The sequence below is a fragment of the Cryptomeria japonica genome, chromosome 9, assembly GCF_030272615.1.
Source record: "Cryptomeria japonica chromosome 9, Sugi_1.0, whole genome shotgun sequence".
In the NCBI taxonomy this organism is placed as follows: Eukaryota; Viridiplantae; Streptophyta; class Pinopsida; order Cupressales; family Cupressaceae; genus Cryptomeria; species Cryptomeria japonica.
Genome location: NC_081413.1, coordinates 552,432,554 through 552,458,173, shown reverse-complemented (window position 1 = coordinate 552,458,173; position 25,620 = coordinate 552,432,554). Strand labels below are relative to the sequence as shown.

Below are 25,620 nucleotides of genomic sequence, written 5' to 3'. Positions count from 1 at the left end.
TCTGTGGCACCTGTGAATGATTCATTTGAACCTATGGTGCCACGAGAGGGGTCCCTACAAAATCCTATCTCGGTTTTTCAAGTTTCCCTATGGTTTTATTAGGCCAGCAAGTTTTTGGTTGGCGAAAAAATTGTCAGTCTTATTCAATCGAATGTTGTCGCATGGCCAATTTCTCATTCAGCTCGTCGTGATGACAAACCGTCAGCTCTGACATGTCTAGTTAGGCATTATTACCCTATGCATGCTCCTATTCCTCCCCCCCCCACTCGATCGAACGCTCGGGGTCATACCCTACCGACGCCGTCCCTTGAGCGCCCTAAGTGCTAAAAATTGTCAAACTTTGACAGGCCCTAACTCGGAATCTGTGGCACCTGCGAACGATTCGTTTGGACCTATGGGGCCACGAGAAGGGTCCCTACAAAATCCTATCTCAGTTTTTCAAGTTTCCCTACGATTTTATTAGGGCAGCAATTTTTCGGTTGGCGAAAAAATCGTCAGTCTTATTCAATCAAATGTTGTCGCATGGCCAATTTCTCGTTCAGCTCATTGTGATGATGAACCGTCAGCTCTGACATGTCGAGCTAGGCATTATTACCCTATGCACGCTCCTATTTTGCCCTCCCACTTGGTCGAACGCTCGGGGTCATACCCTAGCGGCGTCATCCCTTGAGCACCCTAAGTGCTAAAAATATAGATAAACAAGCATTACACTATAGACACATGATGATCATCAATATTTCCATGTATTGTATACACATAATTACCATTACACTTGCACGTGACATCCATGAAGGGTACAGATACAATGTATATCATCAATATAACTAAACCAATTTGCTCATGGACATTGTATATCGTCATAACAATGTTACAACAATTCACATCCATATACAAATACAACATCCCACTTCATCTGCATCAGACATCCTCATGTCCTAAGAGAAATGCTTATGTACAACAATGCCTGCATATAAATGAAGACCAAAATAAGTAACCTTTTTATTCAGAATGAATGTGCTACAAGAAACAAATTATAATGCTGAATAGAAATTAGTTTCTCACTTACCAGTTTCTCTGCAAAGTATACAAGCATAACTTTGAAGAAAGACGCATGTTGATTAAAGCCCTTCTCACTGCATTTCTTTGCATGGTTGAAGACGATGGTAGATGTGGTCATTTCTAAATAGCAATACATTCACTTGACTTAATGTTTATGCACAAAATTTTATCTCATCAATGCACAAAGGAATATGTACCATCACCAAGAGAGGGTCTTGTCAACGGCAAATGATCTAGCATGAACCTGTATTTTTAAGAATTGTTAATCTACACATAAAATGCATGGATGAACATAAAGGCTTTATGATAATCACTTGAACTAAAATGCATGATAATAAATGAAAAGGTGGGATTATATACCACAAAAATACATCCCTTCGAATTATATCAACAGAACCCACTATCTTGATGCAAAAATCATAATGTGATACTATTGTATATCATCAAAAAAGACCTGCATGAGCTTAAAGGTTTTGCAATAATTATATCATCAAAAATTGCCAAATAGTGTTCTCTAATAACAAAAATTGTAAATCTCATCAAATGCATGATAATAAGTCGTGTTGCAAAAATACGTCCCTTCTGATTATATTGAGTGTACCTGCTATGTGCATGCAAAAACCGTGTTGCCAAAAAAAAACGTTCATGAATAGACCTGCATTTTCAACACATCCTTAACATACACATAACAAACTTGAACATTAAGGTTTAGTGATCATTGTTTGAAATAAAATGCATGATAAAAAAAATAAGGCACCATTAAAGGCCTGCTACTCAAGTGTGCCTAAAGGGTCATCTCTTTGCTTAAGAGTATCCAATATTGCTTCATGATCATCAGCAGTCACTGTCCATAGCTCTTTGGTCTTTGGTTTTGCTTGATGCTTCAACAACTTGATATTTGTAGCTATAATAAGGTGTGAATACATTATAATGGTTTTGTGTCTCTCATAGTCTTCAAATGCAGGTATGTCATTCTTTCTAATCATGTATGTTCACAACCAAGCCCACAACAACAACTGAACCTATAGGATTTGTGAACGCGTCATCATCTATCATTGGTTATGTTAGCTTTTGTTTTCCTTGTATACATCGTGCCAACCAATATTATGATCTCTCTTCATTACCTTATGGTGCAACAACTGCAAAAACATGTCCTGGTTGTACAAGATCTAATAGACAATCATACTTAAGTGAACTTTCCATGTCATCGTTTGACAAGGATATTGTTTGAGATAAAGGAGTTAGATAGTGGGGAACCCACGTATCAACCCAATCACACTGAACACAACTCTGACAAAAACAAGCCAAGGCTCATGTCCAAATGGTCCATGTACTTGCATCTGAGTTGAGAAATGAATGCATCTTTGAAGAATCTTTAATTGTTTGACAATCCAATCTATCTCCCACTATTCCCTCCTCAACCAACCAAAAGAATCTGGTCACTGCTAAATAGAGAGTACCTCCATGTGACAATGTTGAACTACACCAATCAACAATAGAATGTGCATAAGAGAAATTCACACCCGAAATCCTCAATTGCTCCTTAACTAGAGCTCTCTTCAAACATGCACCTGCTCCATCGTGCTCTCCATTCCCATGCCCTGCCTAAAAAAAACACCAAATATGAGGTATACACCTCTCTACATGCATTCTACTCAACCAATAAAACATACGAGCATTCTTGAATTGACTCGTACAGTTATCTGACCATATTATATGTCGGTCAATTGCAATATCTTTCTTATGCAAGAACTCAAAAACTTTCTCGAAAGAATGTTGCACATACTTGGAGGAGTGTGATCTATCATCAATCATATAAAAATGATACTCCCTGATTATCTTCCTGTCCTCTTTTGTACTATCAGGAGCATGTCTATATGTAATGTGAACAAAAATAGCAATCTGGATTGAATTGTAGTACTGAGACTGTACCTCATTCTATGGTTGCAATGTATAGTTCTCTGCAAAATCAACCACCGACACAATAGTGCCAATCGGGAAAGAGTTATTACACATCTTGAACTATTGATCCAACCACTAAGACCTATGGGTGTGTCTTGCATACTTGTAGAAAAGATTTTTCTTAAAATCCAAAATAAAATCAACAATACCCACTTCTCTTGAGACTAATTCACATCTAGAACCTTCACCTCCACTCTTCAAAGTATATTTCATTGTCTCATAGCTTTTTTTCTCAACATAATTATTTCCAAACTCGTGTTCGCTGCCCTCGTGAAAACATGAAACACACTTTGACAACCCACCACATTCTGAGCACTTCTCATTCAAACAATCATTTCTATAAAAATAGCAGCCATCATCTCTAGGGCATAAAAATAGATCTTGCAAGTCTCTTGATGATCTCGGAAATAGCATTGCACCACACTCCTGCAACATCTTATTAGTATGCATCGTAGAAAGAATATGACATAAAAGTTCATGGCACATTGAAAACTCCACATGGTACTTGCGACAACAAGTATTGTGAATCTTAAGAGGAACACAATAAAATGGTTTCAAAGATTCAAAGGCCCTTTGTGATATTTGCAAAGTTGGATGTACTTCAGAAAAAAAATTGTACAACATTGTTTGGCTTGATTCCAAGAAATGTTTGGGATGCGGTGTGCGATCTCGGTTGCCGATTCTTAATTTCAAAATGTCCTTTACATTGGGTGACACATTAGAATTAGAGTGCCAAAATTGTTGAATCTCCTCCTTCACATTGTCAGTCAACTTTCTATCAACACGTGGAAGCCTCCCACCAAAAGCCCATGTATCTTGTTGAAGTGGATCGCCAAGTCTTTGTCTTCGTGCAAGTGCTCTATCCAAAGTTTTACAGTTTATGTTAAAATCAACACAAGTTTGTCTCATTTGACGAGCCTTCCTCAATTGATGGCTTACTAAGGAGGTTGTAATCACTCTTCGAGCGACTCTCTTATCTCTTTCTTTGGTGTTCTTTCCAATAGAATTGAGAGCATCAAATAGATTTTTTGCAATAATAGAATTTCTTTGCATATTCTTGTTCATACGAATCTTCAATTTGTTTAGGAATGGTCTCATCTTTAGCAATTGAACAAAGAGTTGGCATTGCTCGGTCAATCTCTTATTGCTAAAATTTTGGTTGAAAAGTTGTGTAGCCCACAACCGAATGGTTCTTGTTGACCTCTTGCCTTCAAGATTCACAATAATGTTCTCATTGATTTCAAATAACCATTTTGGGGTTCTTGAAGGTCTTGGATTTGGAATTTGTCTTTCATCCATGAGAGGGTCTTCATTTCTAAAGTAATTAGGTGTTACATATGGTTCACTTGGTTGAGAAATTTCACCTTCAATGTCAAAGTTTTCCACATGTTGAGCATTTTCATTATCACTTTCAACATTTTCAACATTTTCAAAATTTTCACTTTCAAAATCTACATTTTCATTTTCAATAACTTGTGGCACATTTTCAAATTCAATTTCCTCTTCACTTGAAGTAACATTAGCAATATTTAACATACTTTGTCTTCTCCTCCTATGACATTCTCTATCTCTTTCTCTATACACTTCAATTTGGTCATTTGAAAGTTTTCTTTTGCGTTTAGACTTCCGACGACTACTACTCCCCATTTACCTCCACACAGATGCTCCTACATGATTGACAATGTAAGATTTGACTTTAAGAATCTCCCAAAAGCACAAATTTGTCTCAACCTGTCTGAAAACCTGCGATCATCGACAGAAAACAGAATATGCAGACTGTGGGCTGTTGGAATCCACAAAATGGCCCACAAGGCTCTTTTTATTTACAAAAATTGGATATCTAATTTTATCAGTTATCCGATTTTAATGTATAAATTTGTGGTCCCAAAATTTTTTCCCACTGCTGCTTTTTTTTACTGTTGCCACATTAATGGCAATAGTAGAAATTGACTATCCGATATTCGATTTTATTAGTCATATTTTAGAGAGAGAGAGAGAGAGAGAGAGGAGGAGGAGGAGGAGGAGGAGAGGTAGAGAGAGATTAGGGGGGAGAGAGAGAGATTAGGGGTCATATGGTGTTCTAAGGGGTCATATTGTGTCCTACAACCCCTTAGGACACCATATGACCCATAACAACACAATTTGGTGTCTTAAAGGGTCATATGGTGTCCTACAACCCCTTAGGACACTATATTACCCCTTAAGACACCATATTTGGTCGTTATGGGTCATATTGTGTCCTAATGAGTTATATTGTGTCATATGACCCCTTAGGACACAATATGACCCCTAATGACACCATATTGGGTTACTTTGGGTCATATGGTGTCCTAAGGAGTCATATTGTGTCCTACGACCCCTTAGGATACCATATAACCCATAACGACATAATTTCATGTCTTAAGGGGTCATATGGTGTCCTAAGACACCATATGACCCCTATGGACACCATATGACCCCTAAGGACGCCATATGGTGTCATAAGGGGTCATATGTTGTCCTTAGGGGTCATATGGTGTCCCATGAACCCTTGTGACCCCTTAGGACACCATACGACCCGTTATGACACCATATTGGGTCACTTTGGGTCCTATGGTGTCCTAAGGGGTCATATTATGTCCTATGACCCCTTACGACACCATATAACCCCTAATGACACCATATGGTGTCATAAGGGGTCTTATGGTGTCCATAGCAGTCATATGGTGTCCTACGACCCCTTAGGACACCATATGACCCCTTAAGACACCATATTTGGTCATTATGGGTCATATTTTGTCCTAATGGGTCATATTGTGTTATATGACCCCTTTAAGACATCATATGACCCCTTAGGACACCATATGACCCCTAATGACACCATATTGGGTCACTTTGGGTCATATGGTGTCCTAAGGGGTCATATGGTGTCCTACGACCCCTTAGGACATCATATGACCCATAACAACACAATTTGGTGTCTTAAGAGGTCATATGGTGTCCCGTATGACCCCTAATGACACCATATGGTGTCATAAGAAGTCGTATGTTGTCCTTAGGGGTCATATGGTGTCCCATGAACCCTTATGACCTCTTAGAACACCATATGGCCCATTATGACACCATATTTGGTCGCTTTGGGTCTTATAGTGTCTTAAAGGGTCATATTATGTCCTACAACCCCTTAGGACACCATATGCCCCCTAACGACACCATATGGTGTCCACATGGGTCATATGGTGTCCTACAACCCCTTAGGACACCATATGACCCCTTAAGACACCATATTTGGTCGTTATGGGTCATATTGTGTCTAATGGGTCACAGGACACCATATGACCCATAACAACACAATTTGATGTCTTAATCTCTCTCTCTCTCCCCCTCTCCCCTAATCTCTCTCTCTGCCCCCTAATCTCTCTCTCTCCCTCTCCTCTCTCTCTCTCTCCCCTAATCTCTCTCTATCCCTCTCCCCTAATCTCTCCATCTATCTATCTCTCCCCTAATCTCTCTCTCTCCCTCCCCCCCCTCTCTCTCTCTCTCTCTCCCTAATATCATATCTAATTTATTTATATATTAATATATTAATAAACATTAGATTAATTATGTGCAAATTTAGTTAGAGAATTTACTTATTAAAATTAGACATCCGAATTTTTGTAGTAAAATTTTCAAATTTCAAATTTCGGCTCAAGAATGCTTTGGTATTTGGCTTGGAAGTGACAAGCTTGGAAAGTCAACTGAAAAAACGTGTTTTTTGGTATTCCTTGATTTTCCAGACTTTACATTGGTAGCTGGCGACTTTTTTTGTAGCCAAAATTGATAAAACAAAAAGGGTTTTTTAAGGACGTTACCAACTTCCCAACAATATATAGCTTGTCTTATTTCGACTTTAATAAATAATTATTATTTATTTTCTAATTGAATTTTGAAAATAGTCCTGATTGATAGACTGATTGAAAAACACTCATAACTTTCAAACGGTATAACATTTTTTGAATCTGAAACATGCATCGAATCCTATGCTTTGTCTACTATAGGGGAAAAATTTTTTAAAAAAAAATTCATAATTTTTTCACCAAGTTAAGGTGGTCAGACGTAGGAGTTTCTGAATTGCTGAAAAGTTGTAGTAAAAAATTCATAAATAATTATTTACTTTATAAAAAAATTTAAAAAAAAATGTGTCACATCCGGACATGAGTCTAATAATTATATTATAAATATTATAAAAAAAATATTATGATTTGATTGTGATTAGGGTGGTCAGACATACGTCTACTTCTTATTTTTTTCCTGAAATTTTAGTACCATTGCATTGAAATTTGAAATTTTCATCAAATAAGATTTTTTTTTTCCAAAAAACAACTAGTAGCTTAGAAACTGCATTCAATTTTTTATATATTCTATTGTTACATATTTTAAAAATAATGTTCACAACTTATTCAAATTTTCATGTCAAGTTGCATAACTTTGATTTTCTGAAATTTCATTGCCACTTAAGGGCCTGTTTTGGCACACCATGGTCTTGCACATACCCGTCACTATTTGACCATAGATCAACACAACCGATTCACCAAGATCCATCGGTTAGGGTTTGACATATCAATAGGTAGGGTTACCGGTTGATCTCACTGCTTCAATAGTAATATCGGTTTCCTTCACTTGCTCAACTAGTGGTTGCATTACAACTCCATTACCGGTTACAATTGCCATCAATGACAACACAATAGTTCATCAATGCAATCTTCATGAAATGCCAACAGAGGATACTTTCACAACACCTTAAATTCTAATTTTAAAAAAGTGTGCAAGTGCACAAGACATGATAAACAAAGGTTATTTTTAAGCACCAAATTCAAAAGTGAGCTAATAAAAGAAAAACAAAAGCACAAATAGCCACCCCTACAAAACCACAAGCTAGTAGTTGTAAAAATAACCCCCTTTTCCATTATAGGTCTTGCAAGAAAGGTGTTAGTAGTTGAAGTAGCCTTCTATAATAAAAAATAAGCCCCACCACTTTGTTAGTACCACAAGGGTTAGCTAAAGCAAAATCAAATCTAAAAAATACAAAACTGAAACAGAAACACGACAATAGATAGACAAATATGTGGATAGAGACAGACAAAAACTACAAATATGTAAAAGATATCTAAAACTTGTAAAAACCCTAATCTACAAATACACCTCAATAGACTACCAAATACCCTAGAAGATACCACAAATATGCCAAAATATCAAGAAAAAATGTTGAAAGATTCAAAACCTTACTATCAACCTCGAAAAATGCATTAATAGACTACCAAATATGTTGAAAGAAAAGACAAATACGTTGAAAGAATTAATGGAGGTGTTTGCTAGGGGTTTGGTTATCCATATTATTCACTAGAGTTTCCATGAATTGGTGAAGGATTTTTTATTTCTAAAAATTAAAGAATATTGAATCAAAATAATTATTAATTTTTATTTATTCTTATGCTAGAAAACTATACAAACCTACCTCCTCAACCTTGTAGATATCATGGCCAACTTTCTATGGTGGCTTGATCAATCTAAGAATGCATGCATACTTTTTATCTCTCATGGTTGAGGGTTGTAAAGGTAAGAGTCAAGTTCAAATGAGCTTATTATCTTTAAAAAATTGACTTTATAATAAAAAAAAATGAAAGCACATTGTAGCTTGATATTTCTTAGGATAAGATGAAATTAACCTTGAAAATCCTATGCCATTCATATGTCTCCATGTTCATGAGAGAAAAATATTAAATATTTGTACTTTTATGAAAAACATTTTCAAGAGATGAACATGTAACAGTGATAACAATAAGTCAAAATGGATAAAATTTTCTCTCTTAAGCATACACATTGGGATACGAAAGTTGTGCTTTGGGTACCCAAGATTTAAAGGTGAAAGGTAATTGTTGGGTGATCCAAAGAATCATTAGGGAGATATGGAGCATTAAAGAAGCTAAAGATTTGAGTGGCTAAGGTTTAGGCATCCATGTTGGAGTCATTTGAGGGAAATTAATATTTAATTTTATCTCATGGATGTCTAATTTTTGAAGCATGGGCTTTCACAAGTGGTTTTTTGCTTCTTATTTTGAGAAACAACTATGGTTTTTTCTCTCCCAGTTTTCTATAAATTGGAGCCATGTCATAGAAGTTTCATATGAGTTATTTGAAGGTATCGAAATGCTACAAGGTTTGGTTGGAGAAGTGAAGTAAAGTGTATTATTATCATTATCTATCTTTTGAAGATTAATAATACACTTCCCTCTTTCTCTAGTTGTGTTTTTTTTTTGGAAAGGATTTCTCCACGTAAATTTGGTCATGTCTTATTGGTTTGTTGATTTTTCATTTATGTTCAATAGTGCTATCGCATTTATGTTTCAAATTTGGTATAATTAATTTTAGATTTGAAGTTGAACATGTATCTTAGTTGGCATTGCAAGCTTTCTTCACCTCATTTTCAACAATAATGATCATTCTAGGCTCATCTTGATGAAGCCATAATGTGAGCATGTAATGATGCGCTCAAATTATCCCGTGAATGGACCAAAAATGGTTGACTACTTTTTGGTCCTTTATCTTTTGACATATGCTAATCAAAAGCATCTTAGACCAAGGTGGGTGTTGGGATTTAGTCCAACCAATTTGGATGCCATAACTCCTTTGGGATTTTAAATGGTTAATCAAAATCATCCCATGTTTTTATTTGTTATTTGTACAAATTAGAGCTTCAACGAGGAGGTTCATAGGTTATTTTGTTGGTTTTAATAGAGACAAAGTGTTTCAATAGTTTAGAGAGATATATGTCTTGATGAATGATGCAGCTTCTAGACCTCTCAATTCCTCCTCTCCAACTATGTAGGCCACATACTCACTACTCCAATCCTTACAAAAGAAGGATGCGATATCTAAAAAGGCCTCTTGAACTGGTTCCAAGAGTCTATCATACACAAAAAAAACCATGCGGTCATTTATATCTCTCTCCTTGACCTTCTCTCCTTCTTTAAAGAATGTCTAACACTATATTCTTTGTATTTCCGTTGTTTAGAGCCAATTGTGAACCAGCTAATTCTAGTAGAAGCGGAACACCACCACATAGCTTAAGGAGATTGGCTATATTATTTTCATCATTATAGTCTGAGACTTTCTTCAACAAAATTTTTCTAGCCTCTGTCTCTGGAAGAGGATTCACATCATATTGTCGACATTCAATATCTCTGTCGACAAATATAAGTATTCTACTATTTGGTGGGAGGCAACTACCCAAGCCTTGAGGTAGAAGTTGTTCAAGATCTGTACTTTTGAGACCATTGTCAATGTATAGAAGTAAGGGCTGATTAGCATTCTCTATGATTGTAAAATTCCCCGACATTCATCACAGTTTTTCATTTGCAAGTTCTCTCTGAACAATCCATACAAAATCTGTTGCTGGAGGCCCTTCAGATCATTGTAGGTACAATCTTGATTCATATGAATTCTGCAATGCTTATAAGATTGGGGGTTGAGGTGGGCATAAACGGCATCAGCGAGTGTGGTCTTACCAATCCCACCGAAACCATAGACAACCACAACAATTGGTATTGTGTCTTGTGCATTCAAATCCAGAAGCTGAATTACAGTTTCCTTTGCTCTCTCAATTCCAACTGTAAAGTTTGTGGAAAAACTTAGTCAAAGCTTGTGGCAGAACACAAAACATGATAAGAAAATATCATTCTAGTTGAAAAATATCCTACCTATGGGTTGGTATGCATAGATTTTCCGAGATTGTGAAGCAATCTTGGGCACTCTGTCCCCAATGTCAGTTACTCTTTTCCCTATTGCAATTCCAGCTAACAATTGGATGTCACTATACAAGCGGTCTACTTGAGTTGAAAAGCCTTTAAACTATCGGCATTCATTGTAGCGGTAAGAAACTTTCACACAATTCATACATTGGAATTACATTAAATATGTTGATTGAATAAATGTCAAAACATGAGAAATATAATGATTCCAGAGAAAAAGAAGACTATCATTTAGCCAGTTATAAGTTATAACTAAAATCCAATATCTATAAGTTATAACTAAAATCCAATATCCATTTTCATTGCATTGCACCAATCCACTTCTTTACCTTTCAACTCAAACGTTTTGGATTTAATTAATTACACATGTAACAGTTCAAATAAAACTATTCAAATGATGATGAAAAATGAGGTCGCCATTGAATTAGGGGTATTAGCAAGGACAATTTAGGGGAAGCGCCTTCGTTTAGTTTTGGAGGGAGAGGAGATAGATCAGAGACATCATTTAAAAAAAATTAATTTTTTTAAATATATTTGTTATAGTTTATTATGACTTTTTTTGTGTTATTTTAGTTTGTAAGATCAATGTAAGTGTTATATGTTTATTTTTTACTATAATAATATATTATTCTACATCAGATTCTATATACATCGTAAGTTAATAGAATACAGACAGTAAAATCATTAGTTTGCATAAATAGTTTTTGTTTCTTCATCTTGTAGGTTGTGTTTTCACTCCTTAACAATTAGATTAACTTGTATCAGCAAACATTGTTTGTATCAATTTGATATTAGATATAGGGAGTAAACACATAATAAGAATTCTGAATAGTTTAGAGGGCAATAATGGTTATGGTTCTTGATGCAAAAGAGTTGCATTAGGACGTGAAAAAAGAGGATAATCAAGTTGAAAGAAAAAAAAGAGAAAGGCAGGGGTAGAAGAAAATAAGACTAGCAAATAAAGTTTAAAAAAATTAGAGTTTGAGTTGGAGGAATTATGGTAGATGTTGGTGTAGTATGAGACATGCCATAATAAGAAAGAAAATAAAAAAAGAAAAGAATAAAGAATTATTTAAAAAACAAACAGTGAGAAGATGGAAAGAATGGTCACAATAAATACTCACCTTGTGAACAAAAGTTGTTTTCAAGAGGAAAATCAAAGAATTTAAGATTAGTCAAAAAATAGAATTGCTAAAATAGGAAAAAGCTAGTTTCTTTAATGTGTTAATAGAATTATCAATAGATTGAAAGCCCTTAAATGTGATTGTGAAAGCATTTGAGTGAAAAGAGGTAAATGAATGGAGTGAACATGTTGAAAAATGTTATTTTGAAGAATAATTACATTAAGAAATTAAAAAATTTCAAAGATCACAATGAAGAGGAATCTAAATTATCATTAGAGGTAGCCCAAGATAATGTACAATTGAAAAGCAATCTAATGTAGGGAATAAAAGTACAGCAGAAATTGAGATCTTTGAGACAGCCTGTATTTGGTTCCCTTAAATTATAGCACAAATTGAGATCTTTGGGACAGCTTGTATTTAGTGAATTCATATTAATTTTAGAAAACAGAGTAGAGAAAATGAAATTGAAAGAAAATCATGAAAATCTCATAAGTGATGAAAGGGGAGAAGATGATCATCTCTTCCTTGGAAAAAAAGAAAAAAAAAAAAGATCGGAAGATTTGTAAGAAGAGAAGATGATCATCTCTTCATTGGGAAAAAAATCGGAAATGTTGTCTTTAAGCAACTAAAAATTTATAAACCTTGTGAATGGAAGAAATCCTAATCGAAAGAATAAACCAAAAGAAAATGATGTCAGCACTAGAATAGTAACTAATTTTTTTCTATTACAAGAGAATAAACCAAAAGAAAATGATGTCAGCACTAGTATAGTAACTAATTTTTTTCTATTACAAGAGAAAACAAGCAAATGAATAATGGAGAGGAACAAGTAGATGATGATCTATAAACCAAGTGAAGTAAGAAACCATGTAACAAATTGAAGTGCTATCTAATTTGGCAGAAGGGATCATCTAGCTCAAATTTGTTAAAACTATACTCACAAACTCTTATCCCAAAGAAAAATCAATCCTAGATTATCCAGACAAAAAAATGCAACAAGCAGATTCTTAAAAGTATTTTTTTCTTAAAAGTTTGATTTAAATATTACTTGCAGCAACAAAAATTGTCTGCATTAAATAACTGAACTGACCTAAAAATATTGGACCTTGCAAGTTGGGAGATGCACATGCTGCTTCCTACAACAATGCACTGAACTGCCTCATTTAGTTTTTCCTTCTGGTCTGGAATTTGCTCATTCAGCTGCAGAATTTGCTTCCCAAGACTAAGCATTCTTCTCAAAACTTCAAGGCACTCACTCTTGTTGTCAGACATCTGACTAAATCTCTCGATTACAGATCCCAACATGCAAAGTGCCATTCCTACTTTAGGAATCTTCTCAGAGCCTTTGAGCACTTCTATACAAATATTTTCAATCTCTGCAATTGTGCTATCTGTAGAATTTTTCTGTACGGAAGCCATCCATAGGGTATGACAATCAACATCCATTTAAAATAATTTATTTTCAAGTGCTTAATAACTGCCAAGTGGTAAATCATAGAGGAATGTTAACTTTATAGTTCTGAAATGGAAATTTTACCTTTAAAGAACGCTTGCCAATGCGTTTATCTAGCATCTCCAGGATCATTTGGCCATCTTGAATACAAGAGCCTGCTGCTGAACTAGATCCTCTATCATCACTCTTATCTCCTGACTGTATTGGGCAACAACATATTTGGAATCAGTACAGCCTAAGCTTCTTGTTAAGCAAAAGATATTGTTAACTGTAGATTTGCAGAAATTCCTGTAGTATAAGATTATATTTCTAACAATTTAAAACATAGGTGTAGATAACTTACCACAATCTTCAACAGCTCTTCCAAAACCGGAATTAGACCCTCAATCTGGCTTATATCATTGAACTTGTGTAGAAAATTGTTAAAATCAGTCATAGTGGTTGTGGAAGGTCCAGCAATGGGCTCCTATTCAGAAGGTTGTAAAGGCAAGGACGTGGTTGTAGTGCTTTGTTGGTCAGGAGACCTAGAAATGGCTTCTTTTTTAGAAGGGGAAGTTAAACCGCAGCAAGAGCAACAGCAAAAAGAACACAACTTTTTTGCCATCTTAGATGGTTTCTTTTTTAGAAGGGGAAATAAAACACAGAAGAAAGAAAATATAAGTAGCGCTGTTATCTTCATTGTTTGAAAAGATCAATTCGGCAGAGTAAGAAGAGCTTTTTTCTTTGTCATTCCCCTCTTTCAGATCTAATTTTCATAACAGGCCATTGCTCATTTTCCATGAATTATCAAAGATAGAATTCTGCCAAGTCAAAAAGTAAGCGCAATGTATGTGGCTCTAATTCAACAGATGAGAAAGGACGATAATTAAGGCAGGCTTTATGTCAAATCAAGCCTTCTGCCAATCAATTTATACAGGCCACGGTGCAACAGATTCCCTGTCCTCACAATTGAATTGTTATAAGGTAAACTCTTTAGAAAATGCATCTTATCGGATTTACTTCAAACTTTTTAATTGATGAGCATCCACATAAAATGCTTGAATTGCAGTCCAACTGGTTCTGCCATGATCGAAAAAAGCACGGAAGTCTGAAACAGCCAGCCTAGAAAGTTGGTTGCAGGCGCAGTGATCAGACGAGAAAGGACAATAATGGTAGTAGCTTTTATGTCAACTTCCTAGGGCACCCTTCTGTGGGATGTGTCTATTCTGGTTCCAAAAGTGACCTGTCGTACAGACAACATGTATCGACATACGTGTGAGACATGCATACCATGTCAATTTGGTTGAGCTGTCGGACCCACAAAATATGACGTGGACTTGTCGTGGACTCACCGGTTTCAAACGTCGAGGTCCACGTGAAACTACATGGACATGTTGGAGGACGGCAGATCCTGGGCCACGGCTCGCTTATTGGTTAGCGACGCTTATCGGTATATGATTCTTTGATATAATTGTTGTTGAATTCATACTATAATTGATGAGAGTGATGTCGATAGGTCCGACCTTGGATTTCCATGCATTGTTATAGGTATATGATACGTCGATCAACAATTAGTATTTGTTTCCTGTGTTTTTATCGGGCTGACTTATCCTGATAGTGTAAATTTCCATTATTTGTAATTTTTACTTACTCTTTAGGATACAAAAGATTAATATTCAAACAGGAACTTTTTGCATTCATAAGGGTGCCTTTTCTCATTATGCTTCCTGAGATGCACACTCGTCTATTCTGGCTCCAAAACCACAATAAGGATTTACTAACACACATGTTAGTCGCCTGTTTTACACCTTCAATTTTGCAATTATCGGTTGTAATTGACTAACCTGTCACTAACACATTGTACGAAAGGTCCACTTTGGAGCCATAAAATAACTTATAAACTAATACACACTATCTCAATCAAAATATATTTACATAAATAGATTTATTAAAAAATAAAATAAATACAAAATTGGACGCGTCTATTCTGGCTCTAAAATGATAGTACGGATTGACTAACACGCGTGTCTGGGAGCGGAGTCTGCATCGGAGGCGTGTATTCTGGTTCGAAAACAATAGTGCAGATTTACTAACACGCGTGTTAGTAAAGAGTTTTACACCGTTGATTTTGCAATTAACGGTTGCGATTGACTAACCTATCCTAACACGTTGTACGAAAGGTCCGCTTTGGAGTGGGAGCACCTATTGTACAACATGTTAACATTGTGTTAGTCAATCATTGCTCGTTGATTGCATAATCAATGGTGTAAAAAGAGCGACTAATAGGCGTGTTAGTCATTGCATACTACTGTTTTGGAGCGCTCATACACGAAAGCGCATAACGCGCCTTGTTAGTCGATGAAAATTTTTATTAGTTGTGTGCGTCATATGAATCCAAGGTCTTTGTAGGATAGCATGATATGGAGGAGCCTGATATGGATATATGTAAGTGTACAAAAACATCCATAGACTATGGAGCAGTTTCTTAAATTCTAGAATAACATGGAACATGTGGTAGATGAATTTAGTTATTAGAAAGCACTAAAAAATTAAGGCATAGGTTGATAAAAATTCAAACAATTTATAGACGTCAATGTTAGTCTGACAGATTTGCATGTCCACTTTGGAATCATAGGTATCTCGATTTTAAATATGGAGGCCAGCTTTTCTTTAGAGACAAGCAAAACACAGGTCGCATTTTGGGGATGAATAAGCGATGATAGGTTGATGAACCTGTTTATCTATGAAGACACCGCATTCCTTTCCGTGGTGAGGTTGATCCTTGGACCTGAGTACATAGACAGTGGATGGTGATGAATAATGATGAACAATAGATACCCTAACTGTTACTGAGAGGGGGGGTGAATCAGTACAGACAAAAACTTTCTCAACAACTTATCAAGTTAAAGCAATACCAACTGGTTGTCATCATCACTGAACTTAACCATGGCAATATCAGTTAAACACAACAAGACTTCAGACACCATACACTGATAAGTCTCAACACTTCAAATGCATTCAATATTTGATAATAACTTCACCCATAAACATATGCATGTGGTATACTAGTAATAGCATAAGCTATTAACTCGACATGCATAATCACTCAAACAAAGAATACATAATCATCACATGAAAAATGCACAACTCATGACACACAAATTTTTTACGTAAAAACCCAAATGGGAAAAACCACGGTGGGGATGAATACCCACAAGCTTGTTTTTGAACTCTTTTGAAGCTCGCTCTGTTAGCAGCCTAGTTTGGTTAAAGACTTTACAATAAGGTTCTGCTAGGAACCGATCCTGTTAAAGCTCACCCGGTTAAGGAATGGCTATATACCCTATTAAAGGTTACCCCACTAGAGGATTTGAAGAACTCAATGATCTTGAGTCACTCGGTTAAAGGATTTACAATAAGCCTATTAAAGCTACCCGGTAAAAGGATTTTCCAACTGTTGAAATGGTTAGAAGACAACAGGTAAATACTCTGATCTGATAACAACACTACATGCTAAGGCAGATCCTTTTCAGTTCCTCTACTCTGCAATCACACTCTATAGTTTTCTTTTACTGGTCTGGCAAGTATCTCATCACTTGGATACACACACAACATTTGCCAACAACTTACAATAACAAACATCATCGACCTTATAGACAATAGTTAGGTCGGTAGCATAAACCCTAAACCCTAAGCATCTTAGGTTTACAATACAGGCGGTCCAATCTTGACCGTCCAAGCACATTGCATAGAGTAATACAATTTCAAATAGATCACAAGACAATCTGCATCATTCATTCTTCACCACACATGGGAATCAGTAACTCATGACTCTTTCTTCTCATACCACCAAGAAGAATATTCATTCCCGAGGTAGACTTTTAATACAATCGATCTTCTCATGCAAGATTCTCAAGGAAATCCTTCACGTGCACAAAGCTGACGTGGCACCTCGATCTCATCCTCATCTCTTAGCTAACTTGTCACAGAATATCATCGGTTGCATCGCACAAGCTGGATTGCCAAATTGGTAACCCTAGAGCTGAGACTACCAACTGGTAGTCACACTTAGTGAAACCCTAACACCGATTCACTGCATTTCTTCATACCTCTTCATACCAGTTCACCAACTTCTTTTAATCTACATACCGGTTTACTTGTACTTATTGACATCAATGACAACATACATTATAATCTGCATACTGGTTCATCATATGCCAACAATATCCAACAATCTCCCCTTTTGGCATTGATGGCAATACTCAGTGTAGCATTGCAACTATAAACATCATAGACCAATGTATCTTCATCATCAGATATCTTCTCCCCCTTTGACAACAATGTCAAAGTGGAGGCACAAACTTCCATACTCCACTATGTTGCTCCCCCTATGGAGTAGCATCCTTCAACACATCAATCCTGAAAGATTTGTCATTGTAGTAGCTGACTGATGCGGAGCACACAACTTTAGTTGACTTCATGAAGGGGCAGAACCCCTAATTCACCTCTCAAATAGGTAAATGTAGTCTTTGGTAAGGGCTTAGTGAATATATCTGCTAGTTGCTCCTTACTGGAAACATGTTGAAGTACAACCTCCTTATTCTAAACTTTCTCTCTGAAGAAGTGATATTTAAGCTCAATGTGCTTAGTTCTAGCATGCAATACTGGATTCTTGGAAATATTTATTGCACTTGTGTTGTCACAAAATATATTCACCAGTTCAGATATAGGTACTTTGAAACCTTCCAATACATGTTTCATCCAGTTTGCTTGAGTGCAGTTCATAAATGCTACCACATATTCTGCTTCAGTTGTAGATTGGGAAGTACAGTTTTGCTTCTTACTCGTCCATGAGACTAGTCTTCCACCAAGAAAGAAAGCTCCACCCGTTGTGCTCTTCCGGTCGTCCACATTACCTGCCCAATCAGCATAGATATATACTTTGAGGTTATAGTCACCATTACATAGATACCACAATCCATAGTCAACTGTTCCTTTCAGATATCTAAGAATCCTTTTGACAGCTACCAAGTGGGATTCTCTTGGACTTTTCTGAAAACAAGCTACAATGCCTACTGCATGAGCAATATCTGGTCTGCTGTGCACAACATAGTGCAATTTACCGATCATTGACCGGTACTCCTTTTCATTTACCACTGCTGAGTCATCTTCCTTAGTCAATTTATAGCCAGTCACCATCGGTGTACCAACCGGTTTGCTTTCCTCTATGCCAAAGGTCTTCAATACCTCTTTGACATACTTGGACTGGGTAATAAAGATACCCTCTTTCATTTGTTGAATCTGTAAACCAATGTAGAACTTTATCTCTCCAATCAGAGACATCTCAAACTCTTTCTTCATTTCATTTGCAAATACATGACTCATTTTATCATCTCCTCCAAAGATTATGTCATCTACAAATACTTCATAGATCAGAATCTGATCACCTTCAGATTTTAAGTAGATGTTGCTATCCTCACTTATTCTCTGAAATCCAATCTTCACAAGATGATAGTGTAACCTTTCATACCATGCCTTAGGTGCTTGTTTCAATCCATATAGGGCTTTGTGTAATCTACATACCATGTCACTATCTTCTGATAAGGCAAACCCTTCCGGTTGCTCAATATACACTTCCTCTTTTAGGATTCCATTAAAAAACACAGACTTCACATCCATCTGATAAACCTTAAATCCCTTAAATGCTACAAATGCAAGTAGCATTTAGACACCTTCTAGTCTAGCCACAGGAGAAAAGGTTTCTCCATAGTCTTCTCCCTCCTCCTGAGCATATCCTTTGCATACAAGTCTTGCCTTGTTCCTTACAACTATGCCTTCTTCATTTAGCTTATTCCTGAAGACCCATTTGGTACCTATGACATTTTTGTGTTCTGGTCTGGGTGCCAGAGACCATGTTGCATTCTTTTCTATCTGGTCTAGCTCCTCTTCCATTGCTTTAATCCAATCTTCATTTGTAAGTGCTTCTCTAGAAGTCGGGTTCAAATTTAGAAATCATGCAAGAGTTCTCCTTCACTTTTCTTCTTGTGAGTATCCCTGCATTTATCTCCTATGATTTGCTTCGGATCATGATGTGGCTTCACATATCTAGGAATGACTCTAGCTTGATTTGATAGCTTTTCTTCTCCTCCTTTACTTACCTCTTCTTCTTCTCCTACTGCAGCTTCTACTAGTACAGGAACACTGAGATCTTTACTAGTTTCTTTCTTAACCGGTTCCCAGAAGGCTATACCTGGTTCATCTTCCACTTCTTCACTGCAGGTTTCCTCAGGTTCCTCAGGGGATTCATCAACCTTGACATTGATACTCTCAACAATTTTCTGTGTTCTATTGTTATAGCACTTGAGAACTTTGCTCTTAGTGGAATATCCCAGAAATATTCTTTCATCACTTTTAGCATCAAATTTGCTCAAATGCTCACTTCTCTTGATATAGCACTTACTACTAAACATTTTAAAGTAACTCATAGTGGGAGTTTTCCTCATCCAATACTCATAAGGGGTTTTAACTCTATCTTTCTTGATGAGTACCTAGTTCATATTATAGACTGCAGTGCTCACCGCTTCTCTCCAAAAAATGTGAGCAACCTTTCCTTGGATCAACATTGTTCTAGCCACTTCAACTACAGTCCTGTTATTTCTTTTTGCTATGCCATTTTATTGTGGTGTCCTTGGGGTAGACAACTACCTCTTGATATCACTTTCTTCATAGTACTTGTTGAATTCATTAGAAGTGAATTCTCCTCCTTGATAAGTTCTTAGACACTTTATCCTTTGGCCACTTTCCTTCTCTACTAATGCTCTGAAGGCTTTGAACTTTCCAAATGCTTCAGACTTGTCTTTCAAGAATGTGACCCACATCATTCTTGAGCAGTCATCAGTAAGAATCATAAAATACCTATCTCCCTGAATACTTCTAGTTTTCATAGGACCACACAAATCAGTATGCACAAGCTCAAGTAAGTTTTCTACTGAAAAAGACTTACCTTTAGAAGTTGAGGAAGACATCTTCCCAAGTTGACATTCTCTAGACAAAGAATTCTCCGGTTTGTTCAGCAAAGGTAATCCTCTCACTGCCTTGATCTTACTAGCTTTAACAATATTGTCAAAGTTCATATCTTAGAGTCTCCTATGCCATATCCAACTATCATCAAACTTATCCATTAGACACCGATTTATCTTGGCATTCAACTGAAATAGGTTACCTTTGGTCTGCTTACCAGTGGCAATAAGTTCACCATTCTTTCCAATTATACTGCAGACTCCACCTTTGAACTCCAGAATGAGTCCTTTGTCATTTAGCTGAGCAACACTCAATAGGTTATGCTTAAGACCTTCTACCCAGTAGACATCATATGCATTGCTCTTTCCATTCAATGAAATGGATCATTTACCTTTCACCAAGCATGGTGCATCATTGCCAAATCTGGCAACACCTCCATCATATTCCTCCAGAGACAAAAACTTTCTCTGGTCACCAGTCATGTGGTGAGAACAACCACTATCAATTATCCACTCATTAGAGTTGTCAATGTGAGAGACAAGTGCTTTCTTATCTGACACTTCTTCCTTTACAACTACAAACACTATATCTTCACTCTCTTCATCCTCCGATTCTTCATTAGTGACACCTTCATCAATAGCAACGAGACAATTTCTTCTATTTCCTCCTTTATACTTTCTAAACCTCTTTGGTTTATCCTTATTGTCATTGTTAGGACAATTAATAGCTATATGTCTTATCTTGTTGCAGGAAAAACATTTTAAAGGAAGCTTACCTCTATATTTTCCAGTTCCTTTCGGAAGTCTTCTAGCAAGAAGAGCTTCAAACTCCATCAGAATTTCTTTATCATCCATATCTCTGCATTGTCTGGATTCATAACTGGCACTAGTTTCTTTTCATTTTCTGGATGGTGTAGCAGATGCTCTAAAGGCTGACTCATTCTTCTGGACACTGTCATCATAGCTATTCAACTCATATGCAGTTAACTTTGCAATGATAGAGTCTAAGGAAACCTTGGTTTTATCAATAGACCTTAGTTCCTGGATATCAACAACTCTGATTGCATAGATTGGTAACAATGATCTCAAGACTTTACTAACAACGGTGGCATCATCAAACGTTCCACCAACGCTTTTGATATCTCCAACCACAGTCTTAATCCTAATGCGATATTGCTGAATGGTCTCACCTTCAACCATCCTCATGTCCTCAAATTTTCCTCTAAGGCTTTCTTCCTTAGCTTTCTTTACATTTTCATCACCACCATAAATGATTTCCAGTGCATCTCATACATCCTTAGGCGTGTCCTTTCCTTGTACATCAATAAACTCAATATCTAACAAGCTACTAATAAGGGCTTCCATGACTTGCCCATTTTCCTGAATCTCTCTCTTCTGATCATCAGTCAGAGTGTCAGTGGGAATCACATAGGCATTCTCAACATAGCTCCAGTGTTGATCACCCATACTCTTGATGTAAATCTTCATTTTGTCCTTCCATATCTTGAAGTTATCTCTATTGAACTTAGGACCTTCCCTCTTCATCATTAAGGCAAGATATTTTACCTCAAGCGGTTAAGCTAATATCACCGAGGACCTGGAGTTGCTCTGATACCAATTGATGAATAATGATGAACAAAAGATACCCTAACCGGTACTAAGAGGGGGGGGCGAATCAGTATAGACAAAAACTTTCTCAACAACTTATCAAGTTAAAGCAATACCAACTGGTTGTCATCATTACTGAACTTAACCATGGCAATACCAGTTAATCACAGTAAGACTTTAGACACCATAGACTAATAAGTCTCAACACTTCAAATACATTCAATACTTGATAACAACTTCACCCATAGATATATGCATGTGGTATACCATTAATACCATAACCTATTAACTCTGCATGCATAATCACTCAAACAAAGAATACATAATCTTCACATGAAAAATGCACAACTCATGACACACAGATTTTTCACGTGGAAACCCAAATGAGAAAAACCATGGTGGAGATGAATACCCACAAGCTTGTTTTTGAACTCTTTTGAAGCTCGTTCTTTTAGGAGCCTAGTCTGGTTAAAGACTTTATAATATGGTTCTGCTACGAACTGATCCTGTTAAAGATCACCCAGTTAAGGAATGGTTATATACCCTGTTAAAGGCTTAAACCCTATTAAAGGTTACCCTGCTAGAGGATTTGAAGAACTCAATTATCTTGAGTCACTCGGTTAAAGGATTTATAATAAGCTTGTTAAATTTACTTGGTAAAGGGATTTTCCAACTGTTGAAATGGTTAGAAGACAACAGGTAAATACTCTGATATGATAACAACACTACATCCTAAGGCAAATCCTTTTCAGTTCCTCTACTCTGCAATCACACTCTGCAGTTTTCTTTTATTAGTCTGGCAAGTATCTCATCACTCAGATACACACACAACATTTGCCAACAACTTACAATAACAAACATCATCGACCTTATAGACAACAGTTAGATCAGTAGTATAAACCCTAAACCCTAAGCATCTTAGGTTTACAATACACCCAGTCCAATCCTGTCCGTCCAAACATATTACATAGAGTAATACAATTTCAAACAGATCACAAGACAATCTGCATTGTTCATTCTTTACCACACATGGTAATCAGTAACTCATCACGCTTTCTTCTCATACCGCCAAGAAGAATGTTCATTCATGAGGTAGACTTTTAATGCAGTCAATATTCTCATGCAAGATTCTCAAGGAAATCCTTCACGTGCACAAAGGTGACGTGGCACCTCTATCTCATCCTTATCTCTTAGCTAACTCGTCATAGAATATCATCAGTTTCAATGTACAAGCTGGATTGCCAAACTGATAACCCTAGAGCTGAGACTACCAACCAGTAGTCACACTAGTGAAACCTCGACATCGGTTCACTGCATTTCTTCATACCTCTTCATACCGGTTCACCAACTTCTTTTAATCTACATACTAGTTTACTTGTACTTATTGACATTAATGACAACATACATTATAATTTGCATACCGGTTCATCATATACCAACAATATCCAACAGATGGAAGAACAAAACGAATGCGAACATAGTGTCTCTGTTTATGGCATGGTGTCTGGAGCTACGACCTGTTCTAAAACTCAGAGAAATCATGAACAAGTGTGGGAAGAAGGAATGGCTACGTGGAATGGAAGATTTATTAGGTTTGGCATGAGACATGGATGAATTTGAAAGTGTGGATGAAGCGTGGATTCACGTGAGTGAATTCACTCATCCCTTGCGACCGTTCTTGCTCTAGAGTGCCACATTCGATAAAGAGGCCACAAGAACTGTAGAAAATGCTGGTATGTATGGTATTGTGCAATACCTTGAGACGGTCAATGTCTAGGAAGCATGTGTGGAGATGTCAAAATGGGGACCTTGGTCAGAATATAGAGCACTTGTGCAATGAATGGTTCCTGCACACACAAAATGATGGGGTCAACCTCATGGAAGAGGAACAACTAAGAAGGCTCGTGTGTTGCACTTCAATGAAGGCTCCAGTACGGAGACATAAATGAACCAAGTTAGGAACATGGAAGTGTTGGATGTGGAAGATTGCACAGTCACTATTCATGTGGAGTAGCGAGATGGCACATACAAACTTTTTTGAAGCAAGGACTGTGTTTTTTTTAAAAATGTTTTTGAATGTGTTATGTATGAACCGTTATGTATACTGGCTTCGATGGTTTAGTCGGCTAGCCGTGGAGTTTTATCTTTTAGAATGTAAACATTTTTCAGAATTAATATAAAATATAGCTTTACCGGACAAAAATAAAAATTGTTGAGACCAACCGATACTCTTATCTTCCCTGTTTTGAAATTGTTGTTAACATTTCATTATATATGGTGAAAAAACAAATGTTTTTGATTGTGTGCATAAAATTATTCTATAACATCAAACTCAAGCATTTGAATATATATGACTACAAATAAAATTAAATTCTTGTATCATAATTGAGTTTCTATTCTGGCTCGGTAAGAAATTGGAGGATTTCAATATATATGGTAGAAAAAAACCGATAACCTTATCTTCCTCTTATGTGCTCGGCTTTGTCTCCCTCATCGGGTATCGACGTAACCCAAAACTCCTCTCACCGATAATTTGAGTTATCCTAATGACTTTGTATTTCTACCTTTCGGTATTGCCTCATTGGAGTAAGTTATGCTGATGATACCGCCTTTATCATCTAGCCCATCGGGTATCGGAGTAGCATGGGATGACATTCTCTGATGACCCTGTTGGTCGCTGAGTCGCGATAGGTAAAAGGACTTGCATCTTCCCATCGAGGTCTCATGACCACCGTTGATTTTTCTTGGATCTGACCATAATTTAAAGAGCTTTTTTCTCCACACTTTCTGGGCCCACCATTCAGTTGCTGATCCATGAAGAGTAAAAGGACTCGCAACTCTTCATTGCAGTCTAGCGACAACCATCAGATCAAATCCTTACCGCTCAAAATTTAAGATCCCTTCATCACTTAACCGCCAGTGCTTAACTGCCAGTGTTGGATCTCTGACCAGCCCTGCCACGAGCAGCTTGTCGCTGAGTCATGACGGGTTTTCAACATGAAACTTCCCATTATGGTATCATGACCATCGTTGGATCAAAACAAACCCGCCCGACTTTTAAGAACCCGATGCATACGTTAGAGATCCATTCTTAGACTTAGGAAAATTAAAGCGATCCAACTTAAAAGACAAAACCCGCCTAGACTTAAAACTCAAATGGCCCCTTTTCAACGACATAAAGACCCTTCCAGATAAGTGGAGGAAAAGGTAACAGACAAACAAATTTTCCTTAGAGACAATAAGACATGAAGGTTTTTTATCAAATGTTCTCGAAATTATTAAACCTAAAATTCATAATTCATGGACAGATTGTTGCTCATGCATGGGGCCGTGGCTATTCTGGCTCCAAAATAGACCTTTCGTATAGCATGATAGTGACATGTTAGTCAATCCTAGCCATTTATTGCAAAATTGACAGTTTAAAATGCGCGACTAACACACGTGTTAGTCAAACTCCTCATGAACCCTTGCTCGGGCTAAGAGCAATACAAATTTGTAAACACACCTCAAACTTGCACCAAAAGAAATTACAAACACCTCTTGAGCAATAAAATAACATACACTAAACCACTATGAAAGAATAGTAGCAAGGTCAATTCATTTGGTACAGACTGCGGCTACAAAAATGACAAAATTACAAGGTAAAA

The 25,620-nt window shown here is 36.7% G+C and overlaps 1 protein-coding gene across 1 annotated transcript; it reads right to left on the bottom strand.

Annotated features, from left to right (window-relative positions):
- Window positions 1-785: 785 nt before the first annotated feature.
- On the bottom strand, window positions 786-14,498 carry LOC131070374 (uncharacterized). The gene is made up of 5 exons (XM_059211932.1): window positions 13,711-14,498; window positions 13,452-13,565; window positions 13,005-13,318; window positions 1,067-1,303; window positions 786-964 (listed from the first exon to the last, which is right to left on the bottom strand). Exons 1-4 carry the CDS (start codon window positions 13,801-13,803, stop codon window positions 1,234-1,236), a joined length of 591 nt encoding a protein of 196 aa, XP_059067915.1. The 5' UTR covers window positions 13,804-14,498; the 3' UTR covers window positions 786-964; window positions 1,067-1,233.
- Window positions 14,499-25,620: the final 11,122 nt, after the last annotated feature.

What these genes read in the sequence shown, in the direction of transcription:
- LOC131070374 (XM_059211932.1), bottom strand. Translation starts at nt 13,803, where the DNA reads ATGACTGATTTTAACAATTTTCTACACAAGTTCAATGATATAAGCCAG. An exon ending in AAGAGCTGTTGAAGATTGTG is followed by an intron (nt 13,566 to 13,710) that starts GTAAGTTATCTA and finishes TGCCCAATACAG; the next exon opens with TCAGGAGATAAGAGTGATGA. An exon ending in TTGGCAAGCGTTCTTTAAAG is followed by an intron (nt 13,319 to 13,451) that starts GTAAAATTTCCA and finishes GCTTCCGTACAG; the next exon opens with AAAAATTCTACAGATAGCAC.